The sequence below is a fragment of the Danio aesculapii genome, chromosome 21 (assembly GCF_903798145.1).
Source record: "Danio aesculapii chromosome 21, fDanAes4.1, whole genome shotgun sequence".
In the NCBI taxonomy this organism is placed as follows: domain Eukaryota; kingdom Metazoa; phylum Chordata; class Actinopteri; order Cypriniformes; family Danionidae; genus Danio; species Danio aesculapii.
Window position 1 is genome coordinate 29,138,421 of NC_079455.1, and position 19,590 is coordinate 29,158,010.

The following is a 19,590-nucleotide window of genomic DNA, read 5'->3' on the forward strand; positions in this document are numbered from 1 at the left end:
ATGTATGCCATGTGGGATTTAAAAAATTTATTGAATTCGATCAAACTTAATTAGATAAAGTGTTTACATGAAGGCTTTTAAGTCTGATTAAACCGTCAATGTAATTGCTACCAGATTATTTCATAGGACCTCAACCTATTGTTAAGAACCATGGATACTAATTTATTATTTAATTTTTTTGCTTGTTTGTTTTTTTTCTCTCCACTCAAAGTGCCAGTAGCAATTCTCTTCCATTTTATGAATCACCTTCAGCTAAAAATCTTAAATGTTCTACTGAAGAATAAAAAAAAGGTCACTTATTGCCTTCATATGGATGGCCTGGAGGGCAGCAAATTACCAGAGATTGCTTGTTTTTGGGTGAAGCATTTCTTTAAGAATCAGCATTGTTTAATGAACATAAAATTGAAAAAGTTTATTTGACAAACCCAGCCCTAATACAAAAATAAATCAATAATACTGTAGTTGTGAGTCTGAGATGGCTTGAAGAGCCCTTGTCTTCCTCAAAGTTAGCAAGTTCAAGATTTAATTTGGTTGAAATTCACTTTCCCAGCATCCCTGTGAGAGGCTGGTCAGATCCCGATGTGCTGTCTGTGTGTGGAGGGTCAATAATGCTCAATAACATAGTACCGGAAGTCTTTTTGGGCTTGATGGCACTAAGAAGGTTCATTGGGGGAAATATGTTTGAGGTAGGTCTCTCTGGTTCAGCCTCCCATGCTGGTTTACTCCATGATCTGATTCCTCTCTGTCTATATGTGGTCTCCAGGTCTCGTCTGGGTTCATTTGAATCCACTGTGGAGATGCCCACACGTTTATGACTCCTCCAGGACCAACAAGAACATGAGTTACTGCAGCAACCTCTGATGTGGAATCTCCAGCCTCGGGTGAGCAGAGCCAGCAGGTCCCTCTTGAAGGTGGTGTTGAGCGCAGCATAAATCAGCGGGTTGCATACCGAATTGCTGAATCCTAGGATCTGAACCACGCTGACCAGAAGAAACTCTTCATCAAGATCAATGTCCAGTTGACCTGTGTTTAGAGAAGACACATGCAAGGTACAGTTCTAAAAGTGTTGTTTAGGAATGATTATTGATTAATTAAGACAGTGTTTCCCAACCCTGTTCCTGGAGGCACACCAACAGAACATATTTTGGATGTCTCCCTTATCTCACTCATTCACTTCAGGTTTTGGAGTCTCTTCTAATGTTCTGGTGAGTTGATTCATGTGTGTTGGATTAGGGAGAGCTTGAAAATGTGTACTGTTGGTGTGCCTTCAGGAACAGGGTTGGGAAACATTGAATTAAGAGATTTTCTGACATTCTGACCAATTCTGACATTATTTACTCCCCTTTACTTTCTTCTGTTGAACACTAAGGAAGATATTTTGAAGAATGTTGGATCCATAGTATTTTCTACTACATAGTTTCCTACTATGCCAATAATTTTCAGCTTTCTTCAAAATTGCTTATTTTATGTTCAACAGAAAAAAAGAAACTCAGAAACGTTTGGAACTAATTTAGAGGTGAATACATTTTATTGACGTAATCACATGTATGTATGACTTCAACACAACATTAACAGTAGGGCTGTACAATTAATCGAAATCGAATCACAATCGCGACTGAAAAGTTCCAATTAGCAAGAGGTTGCGATATGGAATATACAGTTGAAGCCAGAATTATTAGCCCACTGTTAATTTTTTCCCCAGTTTCTGTTTAATGGAGAGAAGATTTCTAAACACATTTCTAAATTTCTTCATTAAAGTAATTGTATGTGTGCTAACTGTTTGCTCTAGAGAAAAATGAGTTCAGTTTCTGAATATTTAAAAACAAATCTGAATTAATGTAGAAGTTAATATCTTTTCAGTTTCTTTTTTTAACTAACACTCACTGCATTTTAGCAGTAAGAAGCTATGATACAGGGTATTGAGCTGAAGCTTGACTACAAAATTAAATTGCAGATCAAATCACAATCGCAATATCTGTCAAAAAAAAATGCAATTAGATATTTTCCCAAATCACACAGCCCTAATTAACACTATTTAATTGATTGTGAACAATGTTGTTCTTTGATCGTCATTAGCTATGTTTCCATCCAAAAATGCAAATTAGACTTATGCGCAAGACTGCAATATGAAGTCAGTTATTCTTCTTTGAAAATGTGTTTCCCGTGCCGGAACGCTGTCTTTTTTTGGTTATTTTAACCCGCCCAATGCCAGTTTAGCCAATTATATTACAGCACCCTGAGTTGCCTTGATGGAAAACGTATTTCATCCATTCAGAAAGGCTCTCAAAGCATGCGTCCGTGACCGAAATGCGACCTCCGGGACGCAGAGATTGAGACGCAGATTCATGAGTTATTAGTTAGCAAATAATATAAATATTACAAGCGTAAAAATTAGGTGAGCAGGTTACATTGTAACCCTGTGCCCCAACAACACGCTACGTGACGAGATTTTCAGCAATTTAGCTGTTTTCACCAGACGAAACACAACATTAATTTAAATACAGCCATTCAGAAGCACAGAATATACACTCAGTCATGAAATGGTAAGTTTTATAATCTAAGTAATGCATATTAAACCTCTTTAACATTATTAAATATACATGCTGAATCACTCGGATGTGTTCTAAAGTTCTGTTTCAAACGGTTTATTTTAGGTAAAGGTAAACTATCTGCTGCTGCTTTCAGTAGTATGCCAATAAATGTCATGTAAAATGGCAAACTCACAGTGACTACGTTTATATAGACTCCAATAATTCGATCTTAATGCGATTAAGACAATACTCTTATTAAGAGTTAACCTTGTAAACATCGATTTTTTGATTAATTTAATCAGATTAAGGTCAAAATCGAACTAAGAGAAATCAAAATAAGACATGTTTATGATAGAAATTATAAATATATTTAGGATAGAAATGTTCAAAATAAGGGCGGCATGGTGGCTCAGTGGTTAGCACTGTTCACAGCAAGATTGCTGGTTTGAATCCTGACTGGGTAATTTGGCATTTCCGTGTGGAGTTTGCATGTTCTCCCAGTGTTCAAGTGGGTTTCCTCCGGGTGAATTGGATGAACTAAAATTGGCCATTGTGTATGAGTGTGTGTGTGAATGTGAGAGTGTATGGGTGTTTCCCAGTTTTGGGTTGCGGCTGAAAGTTCATCCGCTGCGTAAAGCGTTTTGGAATAGTTGGCGGTTCATTCCGCTGTGGTGACCCGTGATAAATAAGGAGCTAAGCCGAAGGAAAACAAATGAATGTTCAAAATATCTTCTTTTGGGTTTAACAGAAGCAACTCAAAGATTTAAAACGACATGGGGCATATTTAATTTTGGGGTGAACTTACTGGTGTACCAAGTGACTGTAAAACTGACACTAAATTTCAGTTTTTATAAACAAGCTTTTAATTAGTTTTTGTGCTTGGGACAATATCTTGTCCTCTTTAGAAAGGTGAAAAAATTTGAGAAAAAAAAGAAAAAACTTGCTTCATCATTTGTTGATGGAGAAATAAGATTTGCTTTCTGAGGCTGAGTTCAATATGAATGACTAAATAGCTTTTGAAATAATAAAAAAGGAGAAAACAAATAAATTTACATCTGTTACATTCAGATTGGATGATCTGAGTACATTCTTTGAAAAAAGTGTCTCAGGTGACACATTAGTGCTCTTTTGTATTGTCTCCTTTAAACCTTATTTCCATACTGGAGAGGCTCTACACATTGCGTCTCAGGCAAATGCTTATGAATGTCATTTCACTGGAAATGGAAGAATTGGCCATACTGTCTTCTGAAGTGCTTTTGTTGCAGTCGATAAAGAACAGAGAGAATGCGTCACATGTTGTGCACATGACATTGGAGTGGACAGAATAACATTAAAGAGTGAGTGCTGAAAATTACATTACAGGAGAGACAGAGAGAGAACTAATCTTGTTCCGTAAAGCTCCTATAGGTCAGAGTGGCCAGGTCAGGGATGTGAAAAGCAGTGATTCATCATTCATTAAAATCATTGCAGGTCCATTTACCACAAATGCGTGACCACATAATAAACCACACAAAATGTAAAAAAATAAATAAATATGTATATATAGATGAATGCTTCCAAGTGTTTATAAAGACATTTAAAAAATCCATATGACCTGCATGGTTTAATTCAGTTCTTCTAAAAAAACACAACTGCATTTATGATGAACAGATTAATTTGATTAATTATTTTTATTAGTTTCATTAAAAAGACTAATTTAAGGTCTGTTTAAGTCCCCCATTCAAAGGCTAAACAAAATGTAGCATTTTAACCAACGGTAGATGTATAGGCCTAATATTATTATTATTATTGTTTTACCTTATGTTTGAGAATAATAATAATAATAATAATAATAATAATAATAATAATAATAATAATAATAACAACAATAGTAGCCTACTCATGCTAACTTTTATTTTACATCTACAGAATCATGAGAAAATTGTGATCTTGATTTTAAGCAAAAAAATGGTGATTCTCATTTTAGCCACAATTGTGCAGCCCTAATTCACATGTATACATTGATCAGACAACATAAACAGAAACTCTACAATTTTTGCCTAACACTAAGGAACAAATCTAATTGGCTCTTATTGAATCTAAATACACAGTTAAGGAGACAATTATTTGCTCGTGCGATATTTTAATTCTTTTTTAAATGTCCTAAGTGCTGTTTAACGGAGAAAAGTTTTTGTTCAACACTTTATAAACCATAATAGTTTTAATAACTAATATATATTCATTCATTTATTTTGTCTTTGCCATGATACAGTATACTGTATAATATAGGACTGGGCGATTAATCCAAAAGTAATCGAAATTGACATTCAGAACCTATAATCGATCTAATTTTTCCAGGACAATGATTTCAATTTCTTTCCCTACCGGGTGTGGAGTCACGTGACCCAGTGTGTGTTTTAGTTTAATATGTTCAACCTTGATGTTAAATAAATAATCATAAATTGTAGATAATGTGTGTTTCCCTAAAATCATGTAATGCACCCTTCATTAAAAAAATCTCTGACATGTAATATGTGAACATATTTACTGTACAAAACCTGTCAGTGAAATCATTCATTCATTTTTGTTTTTGGCTTAGTCTTTATTAATTTGGGGTTGCCACAGCAGAATGAACCACCAACTTATTCAGCATATGTTTCATCCATGTTTCATCGCCCAGCCCTAATATAATATTGTACTATTTATTTTGCAAGATACTAGAAATAAGACTCTCCAGAAGAAAAAAATATAATAGGAAACGCTGTGAAAAAAATGTCCCTGCTCTGTTAAACATCACTTGGAATATTCATTTGATTTTCTTCAACTCCATCTTTCTTTCCATCAAGGGTTGCCAACAGCAGAATGAACCGCCAACTATTCCAGCATATGTTTTGCGCAGCAAATGCCCTTTCAGCTGCAAGCCAGTACTGGGAAACACCCATATACTCACACACACCCATACACTACGGCCAATTTAGTTATAGCGCATGTCTTTAGACTGTTAGGGAAACCGGACCACCCGGAGGAAAACCATGCATACACGGGGAGAACATGCAAACTCCAGACACAAAAATGCCAACTGATCCAGCCGGGACTGGAACAAGTGACCTTTTTTCTGTGAGGCGACATTGCCAACCACTGATCCACCGTGGTGCCTATTTAGGATATATTTTTAAAAATAATTACAATTTAATAATCTTGTCTTCAACTGGGTGACACGGTGGCGTAGAGGGTAGCGGGTCACCTATACCACATGTCTTTGGACTGTGGAGGAAACCGGAGCACCTGGAGGAAACCCACACGAACACAGGGAGAACATGCAAACTCCACACAGAAACACCAACTGACCCAGCCGAGGCTTGAACCAGTGACCTTCTTGCTGTGAGGCGACAGAACTACCTACTGCGCCACTGCATCGCGCTGATTAATAAAGGGACTCAGCTGAAAAGAAAATGAATGAATCAATATAACTTCAACTGTATATAACTTCAAGAGACTCTGATTAAACCACTCATGTCATATAGATTTTTTTTCTTTCTTAATGAACAGATTATGAAATGAGTGGAAGAAAGTCTTATGGGTTTTAACTGGGGATGGGCCGGTATAAGATTCTGATGTTATGATAACCTTGTATAAAAATATCCCGGTTTCACAGTATTGAGTACCGCTCTAAAATATATTCTTTTTTAAATTTCTGGATAAAAAACAAATAACTTTTCTCTTTTAAACACAATCTATTTTATTTTGAGAAACATTTCATATATTTTGGAGCAGTAAACATGTCAGGCTAAATAATTAAAATAAATCATTGACTTCTGCTGTCTTTGTTAGTTTTAAAAACACAGATTTTTTTTTTTTAAACAATTTAAAACGGTATCTTTGGATATCTTTTCTGCTGGAGATACTGCTGTTATCCTAAAAAACAAACAAAGAAACACAAACCATAGGAACAGTATAGCAGAAAATAATTTTGCCGTTTTTAAAACCTTTGCTTTTCCAAAGCGTGGTATACCTTGAAAACGGTTATTGTTCCATGCCTAGTTTTAACAACATGAGGGTGTCAGAACATATACTGACATGAAATTAATTATGCACATAAAATGAGACTATGTAATATTATTAATGCATGTTTGTGTTGTTGAAATGTTTGAAAGTGTAAAAATAAGTCTATGTGTGAAGTAACAAGTACTACACCAAATTCGAAACTGTTGCCATAGAGATAACAGTGAGAGGAAGGATAGTGCAAATGATTAAATGCTAATGGTTCGCAGAAATAGTGTGTTGACCTCTATAAAAGGTGAAGGAGAAAGAAAGGGTAAAAAAAGAAGAGAATCTGAAGTGAGAATATGTTTATTTGCACTGAAAGGACAGCATCTGCCTGACATACAAAAGAATAACATGTTGTTTTTGTTACCTGGAGAAAAAAAAATGAAAAAAAAAAATGGGGAGATTGACAAATGTGGCAGGAAGGAAGGACACAAGAAAGTTGTTTGTTACCATAGTCAAGCAGGAGGGAAACCAGATGGAAAGGCGCCCAGCAGGCGGCAAAGAGCAGCACCACAGTGGCCATCATTCTTATAGCGCGCTTCTTCCTCCTGAGGATAAAAGGGTTTCTATTGTTATAGGCATGTCAGTAACAGCACAATACAGGAGTGTGTCAATCAAATAGTGCTTGTACCAGTTTACCAGAAAGAACAGCAATCTTTGTGTTATGCAAACCTGCCACTGAAAGAATACACCAAATATACCCCTCAAAAGATTTTATGAGTGGACAAAAGTCTTTATTGTTGTTGTATACTGGCTGAATCATCAGGTTCAGATCACATGGGTTTTCATGCTGTGCTTTGAGCCCAGGGGTCTTCATACTTTTTTAAATCTCTTTGGTGCACAGAGACACAGCAAAGACCCCCTGTTGTTTATTGTATAGTATTTTAAGATTGTGCTATATTAATGTAATAATATAGGACTATTTTATAATGATGCTTAAGTGCAAAACCCTAAAACAAATCAGGGAGGGGATAAAATGATATTTCGCCCAACAATGAAAGTTCTGTCATTTACATTTATGACTGCTTTTGTAGAAAATAAAGACATTTTGAGAAATGTTGACTTTTGGTTGACCTGTATATCTCAGAAATGATTTAACTGCATTATTTAAAACATATTCTCTCTCATAAAACATTATATTTGCATCTTTAGAACAGAGAAATACACTCACCTGCCACTTTATTAGGTACACCTGTCCAACTGCTTGTTAACGCAAATTTCTAATCAGCCAATCACATGGCAGTGACTCAATGCATTTAGGGATGTAGACATGGTCAAGACGATCTGCTGCAATTTAAATTAAGCATCAGAATGAAGAAGAAAGGTGATTTAAGTGACTTTGAACGTGGCATGGTTGTTGGTGCCAGAAAGGCTCGTCTGAGTATTTCAGAAACTGCTGATCTACTGGGATTTTCATGCACAACCATCTCTAGAGTTCACAGAGAATGGTCAAAAAAAGAGAAAATATCCAGTAAACTGCAGTTCTGTGGGCACAAAAGCCTTGTTGCTGCCAGAGGAGAATGGCCAGACTGGTTCGAGCTGATAGGAAGGCAACAGTAACTCCAATAACCACTCAATACAACCAAAGTATGCAGAAGAGCATCTCTGAATGCACATTACCAACCTTAAGGCGGATGGGCAACAGCAGCAGAAGACCACACCGTGTGCCACTCCTGTCAGCTAAGAAGTGGAAACTGAGGCTACAACTCACACAGGCTCACCAAAATTGGACAATAGAAGATTGGAAAAACGTTGCCTGGTCTGACGAGTCTCGATTTCTGCTGTGACATGCGGATGGTAGGGTCAGAATTTGGCATCAACAACATGAAAGCATGGATCCATCCCATCCTGCCTTGTGTCAACAGTTCAGGCTGGTGCAGTTCAGTACGAATCATCTCAGACTGGTTTCTTGAACATGACAATGAGTTCACTGAACTCAAATGGCCTCCACAGTCTCCAGATCCTCAATCCAATAGAGCACATTTGGGATGAGGTGGAACGGGAGATTCGCATCATGGACGTGCAGCCGACAAAACTGTGTGATGCTATCATGAACCAAAATCTCTGAGGAATCTTTCCAGTACCTTGTTGAATTTGACATGAAGTATTAAGGCAGTTCTGAAGGCTAAAGGGGGTCCAACCCAGTACTAGTAAGGTGTACCTAATAAAGTGGCTGGTGAGTGTAGATTATACAGTTTTGAAACAAAATGAGGGTGAAAAAATTACTTTCTGAAATTCTGTGGCGGGTGACACGGTAGCGCAGTACATAGTGCTGTCGCCTCACAGCAAGAAGATTGCTGGTTCAAGCCTCGAGTGGGTCAGTTGGCGTTTCTGTGTGGAGTTTGTATGTTCTCCCCGCGTTCACATGGGTTTCCTCTGGGTGCTCCAGTTTCCCCCACAGTCCAAAGACATGCGGTACAGGTGAATTGGGTAGGCTACATTGTCCGTAGTGTATGAGTGTGTATGGATGTTTCTCAGAGATGGGTTGCAGCTGGAAGGGCATCCGCTGTGTTAAACATGTGCCGGATAAGTTGGTGGTTCATTCTGCTGTGGTGACCCTGGATTAATAAAGGGACTAAGCCGAAAAGAAAATGATTGGCCACTTTAATAGGAACACCTGTTCAACTGCCCAATATGACAAGCAGCTAATCACAAACAATCATTTAGGCATGTGGAAATCATCAAGGTTTCAGTTCAAACAGAGAATCAGATTATGGATAAAATGTGACTTTGTAGCATGATTGTTGATGTCCGTCACAATGGTATTTTAGAAACTTTTAGAAACAAGATTACAGAGATTGTTCCGAATAGAGAGAAAATTGTTCTAAGAATAGTTCCGAAAATTCCTTGTTGATGCTAGAAGTCATGGGAGAATGGTCAGGTCTGGCCAAAAAAGGGAACAATAACTCAAATAACAACTTGACTTTAACAAACTTATTGTCATTCAAATGTACTGGTGTACAAAAGAACGAAATGTCATAGCATTGGCTCTACAGTTTTGGTAAAGAATAACACTAAACAATAAGTAAATAAATAAACAATATAACAATAATCATGTACAGAGCAGCTTACTGATGGTCCTTAAAAGGTCAGGTGGATCTGTTGTGCAAATCATAGTAGTACATGCAAGTTTTAGGGTGAAACTCAAAATGTGGAAAAATAAAAGGATAAATTGTGACCATTAAGCGTTTAGCAGCACATATTACAAATGAAAACATCAGCACCATGCATGATTAATGCCATCAAATTTGCATCATCAGAAGATAAACTGAGCCCCAAACTGGTATGAATCATGGTGTACCTCATAAATTGGCTGGTGAGTGTTTATTTTTTATGATTTTCAGTCAACACTATAGAAGTTTATAATAACCTCATATTCACATAGACCAGAAATGTAAACCGTGTTCATAGCCAAAGACTAACCTGGTGATCTTGTTGATTTCAGATCCCGGGAGTGTTTGAAACATGATGTCATGTACTTTGTGATTTCCCCAGAGCTCTCGCATGATCTTCCAGTACAGGATGGCCATAGTCGCCAATGGGGCTAAAAACACCAACACACACAGGCAGGTAGTGTACACTCTCCTCTGATACTGGTTTGGCCATACTTCCAAACAACAGGTGTGGTGGACATCGAATAGGAAGTCATATTTCACCTAGATAGGTAAACAACAACAGGAAAGTATTATGTAGTCATTCATTCAGTTATCATCTTTCCTGCTCTGTAAGAACAGCATTTTACAGATGGAAGGCAACTAAATATTGTTTAGTAAATACTATTTAATCTAATTGTTTTGTTTTAGCATTTAATAACATAAAATGCTGCTCATAACATCTTTACAATTCATCATCAACTATCTGAATTAATTATAAGGCTCTGAATTACTGACAAACAGTCATGCCATACTAATAGATAAAAAGAGCTGTTCTTTATTCACATGATATACTGTTTATTTACTGCCGGAAGCAACATGACATCAATGATTATTTGATTGGACTGATACATTCAAGATGTTTAAGAAAAAAATTGCTTTAACGTAAATGTGAAACCTGCACATGGAAGAACAACAAAGATAAAGCAAAAACACTAACATCATGATAAGTGGCAGACATTATTACCTCAATGAAAACATAATGGGCATTGCATTTGAAACACTCAATGGTCTAATCTGGCACATTATTTAATTATAGGAGAGTTGATGCATCTGCTATTTCTGGCTATAGCTGTCATGCATGAAAATGAAGTTTTTGAAGTCAAAGGGCTCTATTTTGACGATGCATGCGCAAAGTCCAAAGCGCAGGGTGCAAACGCATTAAGAGCATGTCAGCGTGCTTGTTTACTTTACAAATAGTCTTTACAATACTGATGGTAGGGATCAAAATTGGAAATGTTAGGTAGATGTTAGTTTGTTTATAATGTTGCTTCTTTACCTCCACTTTCTGGACAAACCACATGGGAGCAGCAATCGCCAGGGCAACTATCCACACAGTCACTGTAAAATGAGGAAAAATACACAATGTTTATTTTTTACAATGTCAAAAGTAGATCTTTTTTTTCATGGCCATTTCATTGTTATTGAGTTTCAGTGTAGGTTAGCACCTTTTCTTTCAATATAAAGAAAAGGTAAAAATATGTACTATTTTCTATAGGTTTATTATTACAGTCGTCTCAGGGCTTTCAAAATGAAGTTTCGGAACTGCAAAAGAAATTCACTAAATCTGATGGTATTACTTTTCATTCTACTTGCTAAAACTGATCAAAAATAATGAGATTGTGTGTTACTAGTTTTTAACAGTAAGAAAATCAGAAAAAAACAATGTGCTGTTTGCTTTTTTTCAGATTATACTTAAATATTTAATAATAATAATAATAATTATTATTATTATTATTATGTTTTTTGTTCAACTATTTCTAGAAAATATATATTATTAATATTATTAACTTTTTCATAATAAAGGATTAAATATAAGGAATTTACACTAACCGGCCAGTTTATTATGTACACCTTAATAGTACCTGGTTGGACCTGCTTTTGCCTTCAGAACTGCCTTAATCCTTCATGGCATAGATTCAACAAGGTACTGGAAAATTACTCCGAGACTTTGGTTCCTTTTGACATGATAGCATCACGCAGTTGCTGCAGATTTGTCGGCTGCACATCTATGATGCGAATCTCCCATTCCACCACATCCCAAAGGTGCTCTATTGAATTGAGATCTGGTGACTGTGGAGGCTATTTGAGTACAGTGAACTCATTGTCATGTTCAAGAAACCAGTCTGAGGTGATCTAGTTTACTGTTCTTAGCTGATAGGAGTGGTACTCGGTGTGGTCTTCTGCTGCTGTAGCCTATCCGCCTCAAGGTTGGACGTGTTGTGCGTTCAGAGATACTCTTCTGCATACCTCGGTTTTAACAAGTGGTTATTTGAGTTACTGTTGCCTTTCTATCAGCTCGAACCAGTCTGGCCATTCTCCTCTGACATCAACAAGGCATTTGCGCCCACAGAACTGCCGCTCACTGGATATTTTATCTTTTTCGTACCATTCTCTGTAAACTCTGGAGATAGTTGTGCGTGAAAATCCTAGTAGATCAGCAGTTTCTGAAATACTCAGACCAGCCCATCAGGCACCGACAAACATGCCACGTTCAAAGTCACTTAAATCCCCTTTCTTCCCCATTCTGATGCTCAGTTTGATCTGCAGCAGATCATCCTGACCATGTCTTCATGCCTAAATGCATTGAGTTGTTGCCATGTGGTTGGCTCATTAGAAATTTGGGTTAACGAGCAGTTGGACAATAAAAGTACCAAATAAAGTGGCTAAAAGTACCTAGTAAAGTGGCCGGTGAGTTTATTATATTATATTATTCGTTTATTCATTTTCTTTTCGGCTTAGTCCTTTTATTATTCGGGGTCGCCAAAGCGGAATGAACCGCCAATTTATCCAGCACATGTTTTACGCAGCGGATGCCCTTCCAGCTGCAAACCATCTCTGAGAAATGTCCATACACACTCATACACAACAGACAATTTAGCAATGGTCGTCAAAAACGGTCTGTGGCAGTGTGAAATGTGTTTAGTAATTAACTGAAGGCTTTTATGGATTCTAATGCATGAGCATGTGAAGTTTGGCTGCTATTTATTGGATGAGATTTTTAATAAGCACTCAACAAAACTCTTCTAATCTTTATCTCCATTACTCACCCAGCATCTTGAAGGCATGGCAGAGAAAGTAGCTGTTGCGCACATGCAGAGGATAAAGGATTCCTTGGAAACGCTCAACGGCAATGCACGTCATGGTGAGCATGCTGGTCGAGATAGCAGTCACTTGTAGGAATGGTATTAACTTGCAGAGAAAATCTCCTGTGGATCCAAAACTAAAAAAGTGAGTGAGGAGCAGTGGTGAATAAGTGAGTCAGAAAATGAAAGGGAAAACAGCGAATGAACTGATGCAATAAACTGATGAAAAATACACATGTACTGTATGATCCAACTCCAGATTAGTATTAAAATGCTAAAATAGTACAAAAATGTTGCAAAAACAATTTCTTCATTTGCTCACACTCAAGTGGTTCTAAATCTTTGTGATTTTTTTTTTTTCTACTGTTGAACACAAAACAAGATATTCTGAAGTATGTTGGAAATATTTTTCCCAGTATTCTTCAGTTTATCTTCCTTTGTGTTTTGGTGAAGAAAAAAAAAAATGTTTGGAACAAATAGAGCATGATGAAACATGGGTGGATGATTTTTAGGTGAACTATCTCTTTAACTGCTGATGAAAATATAAGGACAGATATACTGAGGAGGCTTTCAGAGCAAAACTAATGTGTGGGCTGTAAATGTATCATAGACAATGATGAAGACGGAAATGTGGAGTAGGATCACAGGCTTTTTCCCCGACACAACAATTTCTCATAATTACTACATATATGAGAGATCTGATTGAATTTGTGTTGCCATGGCCTCGAGGAGCAGTCCTAATACTTATTTTCTAGCTCAACGATCCTTCATAATCTCAGCTGCATCATTTCTGATGCATGATGGATACGAATGTCCTTCATTATACAGTGTTATTAGGTGAAAAGTCACTTTCACCTAATAACATGACACATACTGATGGCAAACAGCAAATGCTTATTTTTTAGAGTAATACATGTTGCCTGAAGTATTATACAGTTGAAGGCAAAATTATTAACTCTTCTGTGATTTTTTTTTTTTTTTTTTTTTTTTATCTTTTTCCAAATATATCTCAAATGCTGTTTAACAGAGCAAGGAATATTTCACAGTATTCCTGTAATATTTTTTTTCTTCTGGAGATCTTATTTGTTTTATTTTGGCTAGAATAAAATAAGTTTAAATTTTAAAAAAAATAATCATTTTAAGGTCACTGTTATTAAGCAATATTTGTTTTCAATTGTCTACAGAACAAACCATCATTATATAGTGACTTGCCTAATTACCCTAACTTGCCTAATTAACGTAGTTAAACCTTTAAATGTCACTTTAAGCTGTATAGAAGGGTCTTGAAAAATATCTAGTAAAATATTATTTACTGTTATCCTGGCAAAGATAAAATAAATCAGTTATTAAAACTAGTATGTTGAGAAATGTATTTCTACGTCCCTTCAGAATTATTTCCACTTGCATTGGGTCTATTTCCTCTATACTCTATAGACCATTTCAATTAGGTCATGTCATTGGCCCATGAACATTTCCTCCTTGCTGTTAAACTATTTCATAACTGTAACAAGAGACAATTAAATCATAAATTAATGTTAAAACAGCTATCATAACAAACTCAATTCCTGGAGGGCCACAGCTCTGCAGATTTTAGCTTCAACCACATCCAACTGACACCAGCTTTATAGTCTTTAGTGCTCTTGAACACCTTGATTAGCAAAACTGTGTAGAGCTGCGGCCCTCCAGGAATCGAGCTTAAGACCCATGTTTTAAACTGATATGGCGGAATTGCTATTAGACTTTCCTGTTTCCTACTGCTGCATCCTAATTCGCATACTATACGTCCTAAAAGTATTCAAAAATAAAAAAAGTATGTCTTATATCGTAGTATGTTAAAAAGAGTATGCTGATTAGGAGAAAAGAGTATGTTGATTAAAAGAGTATGTTTACCGAATAGTTTACTATTTCTGGTAAAAAAATTTAAATTAAGTTTTATATTTTTATATATAAAAACAGTACATCGTGCATTGGATGTGAATTCGATTAGAATTACAAACGTGTAAATAAACTACAAACATGATGGACGCGCGAGACCAACCTTCAATTGATTAATATCTAGCCAACTGGAACATATTTTAAATCATGTTTTGTGTGTTATATTTCATCTGCAACAACAATCCTGAACTTATATAATGACGTGTTTGGACACTAACGTCTGAATGGATAATTATCCAAAGACCTGAGGAGATTTATCTGCATGAAAGACTTGTGAATGGGAGATTAACCTGATGCCTCTCAATATAGGTCCTGGAAGTTCGGTGTCCTGCAGATTTTATCTCCAACCTCAATCAGACACACCTGGGCTAGCCAATCAAGCTCTTACTAGGCTTTCTAGAAACATCCTTGCAGGTCTGTTGAGGCAAGCTGGAGCTAAAATCTGCAGGACACCGGCCCTCCAGGGCCGAGTTTGAGAACGTATACCCTACAAACCAATAGAAAGGGAAGGTTTTATTTTTGATCGAATGGAATACTTTTATTAAACAAGGACACGTTAAAGCACCACAAAATGTTATTCCATCAAAATATTAAGCATCTTTTTTTTTCAACAATAAGAAATGTTTCTAGGCCACCAAATAATAATTGAATGATTTCTGAAGTATCATGTGACACTGAAGACTGGAACAGTGCTTAAAATTTGGTTTTTATTTTTATATTTTAAATATTAACATTTTACATTTTAAAATACTTCATAATATATAATATCTAATAATTGCAGCCTTGATTACAGCATGAGAGACTTTTCATATTAAAAATATATCTGAACACTGTTTCTACAGCAACACAAGCACATTAAGACTTGTTATTTGCGCAAATGTTGTTATTTTTGTTAATAGGCTTCCAAGAGTGAACTTCTAGCCAGGTAAAGTGCTCATTTACAATTCAGTCGTGGGGATAAGATCTCTTTTAATCAATGGTGACATTCAGTCTCATTAAAATATATCTGGAGCTCTAATTCGAGTGGACATGTTACAAGTAATGAAGGTGTCACGAAACAATACTACACACAAACACAGAAAAATCTAGTAATGAGTCGGTCACGGATCAATGACTTGATGCTTTTGTATTTATTGCATCAAAATAACAGCTTAATTGTGGACAAAGAACTCCATCTGTAGGATGTCTGTGAATGTTAAAGAGTCGTCAATAAAATTTCAGCTGAAGGAAAACCACCCAAGTGTAAATGAAATACATGTACAGGTCCAATTAAATGCTTGACAGCAGAATAATATCTAGTAGAATGATGTCTGTCATGAAAAATTACATATTACACCATGTAAATGTACTACTTTAAGCTACTATGGTACTGTATGTCTGTGATGAAGTTTTATTCTTTCATTCATTTTCTTTTTGGCTTAGTCCCATTATTTATCAGGGTTTGCCACAATAGAATGAACCACCAACTTATCCAGCATATGTTTTACGCAGTGGATGCCCTTCCAGCTGCAACCCATCTCTGGGAAACATCCATTCAGACTCATTTACACTTATACACTATGGACAATTTAGCCAACCCAATTCACCTGTACCGCATGTTTTTGGACTGTGGGGGAAACCAGAGCACCCGGAGGAAACCCATGCGAACGCGCGGAGAACATGCAAACTCCACACAGAAACGCAAACTGACCCAGCCAAGGCTCGAACCAGCAACCTTCTCGCTGTGAGGCGACAGCATTACCTACAGCATTACCTGCTGTGGATATCAACAATAGCCAAATTAGTATTCAAATGAATTTCAATATGGTCCACTTTTGGTGCTTCACACCTTTTTATTGGTCATTTTTTTTGTTTCAAGAATAAGGTCCAAGATTTAAAATAAAAGTTACGTGTAAAATGTTTTCTCTGTTTAAAAACAACGCCGTAGCGAAAAATGACTTCTACGACAGATTGTGAAATGGAAATATCTGTTAGCATTGGCCAAATCTGATTAGCTGAAGTCACGGCAAAGTGACAGCCAACAGTAGATTCTGCTTGGTCTTAAAGCTTTTTTGTTGAGTTTGTTTTTCACTATTTATGATGACATAGCAGTTAAAATAGGACAAAATAGCTCATGTATGGGACAAATTCTGGACCTTTGTCTGTGAAAGGTCGGTCTTCCGAACCACCCGAAAATTTTAAAAAGAGGCTAAAGAAAATGGGATTGAACATAGTGTGTGTGTGTGTGTGTGTGTGTGTGTGTATACTTTATGAGATGTCTTTTAATGTATGGAAATGCAAGTTTTGAAATGTAGAAAGCATAAAACTTTACCCTTTGAACCAAACTTTACCCTTCATGAGCACTCAAATGACAGTAAAAGATGAATGCACTGAATGTCAAGTGTTAGCTAATGTATTAACTGTGATGAATGACTATAGCTTCTTAAGCGTCTATGCTCTTTGACACTCTTAAATTTACGTTCTTTACCTAATAGAACTGAGTCTGATGTTGGCTTTACACTCTAAAATGCTGAGTTGTTTTATCTGACTCTGGATCAAATATTGACAAACTTAGCAGTTGGGTTAAAAGTTTTAATTTGAACATACAGTAGCACTATAAACTAACATTGGGTTCACCTATATTTGACAACATTAATACAACCAAGGATTTTTTAGAATGTACTAATAAAGCAGGATGGCAAAATGAATACAATTATGACTTAAACTTCAGCTAAACTTACCAGCCAACCAGTTGGTGAAGAAGTGCTGCAGCAGCGTGGCAGGTACACACACAATGGATATCAGGAGATCACTGAGCGCCAGTGAACAAATGAAAAAGGTGCTGGGAGACTCTAAAGCCTTCCTGCGACACAAAATAACCAGCACTGCCCCGTTGCCCACCACCGCAAGCCCAAAGATGAGCACATAAAGCAGGCCAAAAATCGGAAGCAAAGTGCTAGGAAGTCTGGGAATGAAGATCAGTGGAGGAATGGAGAAATCCTGGATGAACTGCCAGCGAGAGAGATTTGAAGCCTTTAGCATGAGGTCCAGAAGATGGGCAGTTAAGTTCATATTGATTTTTTTGAGGATCTGAGATTTCCAGTGACTTTAGATCTGTATGGTTTCCCCACAGAATATGCTTTGTCTACATTAATGAACGGTTGTGTGTGCTAAATTGACCTGTACCTCTTTGAAAATTATGTCTTAGGGGCATTTGTTCATGTGTGTTCCTTGTTGTTGATGAAAGCTTTCATGCCTTTATCACATTCTTATGGACATACTTGCAGGCATTGATTTTAAGCCAGTTGGGACAATCCCCATGGTGCTTATTGACGGACTGATCCCCTGCTTGACAAAACCATCTTCAGTCATATGTTGAGTGATGCCAGCATTATGATGCACCACTGTTCACTCTCAGTTTATCCTTTAGCTGTTACAGTTCATTCTTGATGTAATGCTTGATATCACATTGTCTTGTGACCCATTTGTTTCATGACCCTTTGTCATCTTCACAGTCCAGGTTTCTGTGATTGTATTGATTTTTCCATGTTTGTTTGAGTTCAGCCAGTATTTGTCTTTTAATCTTGCAATATCCTGAAAAATAAACAAACAGATTTTTTTTTTCAAATTTATTACTATATATATGATTAATAATATTACATTAAATTCATATATTATAAAAGACTGAGGATAGTTGTCACACATTTAAAGTAAATATGGGTTTGTTTTTTAATATAGCATTTTAAATCTTGCACCAACACAAAATTTCATTGTAAACTTTTTCATTTTTGAGAAAAAATTCTTACCCTGTGCATGATTCTGTAATTATTATATTAAATTGCCCTTTATATTTACGTGTAAAACTGTAAAGATATCGTCTTGCAGAGTAAGATTAATATAACATTCACTTGAAATATCATATAATCAAATATATATGTATATCAAATATTTACTTGTTTTAGTAATATGTAAACATTTAAATTGTAGAACCTAAAATGCAGAGGGGGAAAAAATGCACGATGTAATTAAAATGAACAAATAGCCTATCTGGAGAATATCATGATATATTAAAAAATGTTGAACAATAGCTTAAATGTCGATTGCAATATTGCTCTTTAAATGAACGACGATGTAAATTTGGTAATTAAATGTAAATGTTAAAATGTAACGTAATTAGCTGGCTCCTTTAAGATGGCACTTTTGTGTCAAAAAATGCTATTCGACTTACTTGTTGTTGCGTTAATTTATGATGTTTAAAGGTGGATACGCTTGACAAATGTGACAGACGGCAGGTAAAATCATTAGCAATGAATATTTCGAATTCATTCTACATCAATTTCATCCACACATCTAAAAACCCGACTTGAGATGCTATTACGTGAACTAATAGATAACCCACATATTCTTTTAGCATGTAATCCAAATAATGGCCACCATTTCAAATCATTATCCATTCCAAAAAGATAAACAAAAAAGCGCGCACTTACTGTGGTGTGATATCCGGCGCTCGTTATTCCCTCAAAGTTTCTCCGACGGTCAGTCAAACTTCTTCTCACTTTAACATTCAAATAAACGGCTCTGTAACATTTAGAAAACCATACTCTGCTCCCCAACACAGCTAGCGCGACAAGCGCGTTGTATTTATGCATTTCCTTGAACCCATGCTTTCCTCCCCCAAGACGGAGCAACACTGACTCCAACACTCAACTACCATATAAAGAGGTGATAGAGCGCTGCAGAAACACCCTCCTGAGCTGTGACGTTTCATCTGCTAATTATCTATCTATCCATCCACCCATCCATCTATCATCTGTCTGTCTGTCTGTCTGTCTTATGTGGTATTGATAGTTCCACAAAGAAATCTGAAAATGTTGCATTCCA

At 36.4% G+C, this 19,590-nt stretch overlaps 1 protein-coding gene across 1 annotated transcript; it reads right to left on the minus strand.

Annotated features, from left to right (window-relative positions):
• Positions 1-429: 429 nt before the first annotated feature.
• On the minus strand, positions 430-19,380 carry LOC130214654 (pyroglutamylated RF-amide peptide receptor). Its single transcript, XM_056446439.1, has 7 exons — positions 19,197-19,380; positions 17,451-18,303; positions 12,760-12,918; positions 10,989-11,050; positions 9,981-10,213; positions 7,008-7,105; positions 430-1,023 (listed from the first exon to the last, which is right to left on the minus strand). Exons 2-7 carry the CDS (start codon positions 17,779-17,781, stop codon positions 539-541), a joined length of 1,368 nt encoding a protein of 455 aa, XP_056302414.1. The 5' UTR covers positions 17,782-18,303; positions 19,197-19,380; the 3' UTR covers positions 430-538.
• Between the last annotated feature and the right edge of the window lie 210 nt (positions 19,381-19,590).

Coding starts and splice junctions, on each gene's coding strand:
- LOC130214654 (XM_056446439.1), bottom strand. CDS start 17,781: ATGAACTTAACTGCCCATCTTCTGGACCTCATGCTAAAGGCTTCAAAT. Junction 11,051..12,759: donor CCATGCCTTCAAGATGCTGG/GTGAGTAATGGA, acceptor CTCATTTTACAG/TGACTGTGTGGATAGTTGCC. Junction 10,214..10,988: donor GGTTTGTCCAGAAAGTGGAG/GTAAAGAAGCAA, acceptor TTACCTATCTAG/GTGAAATATGACTTCCTATT.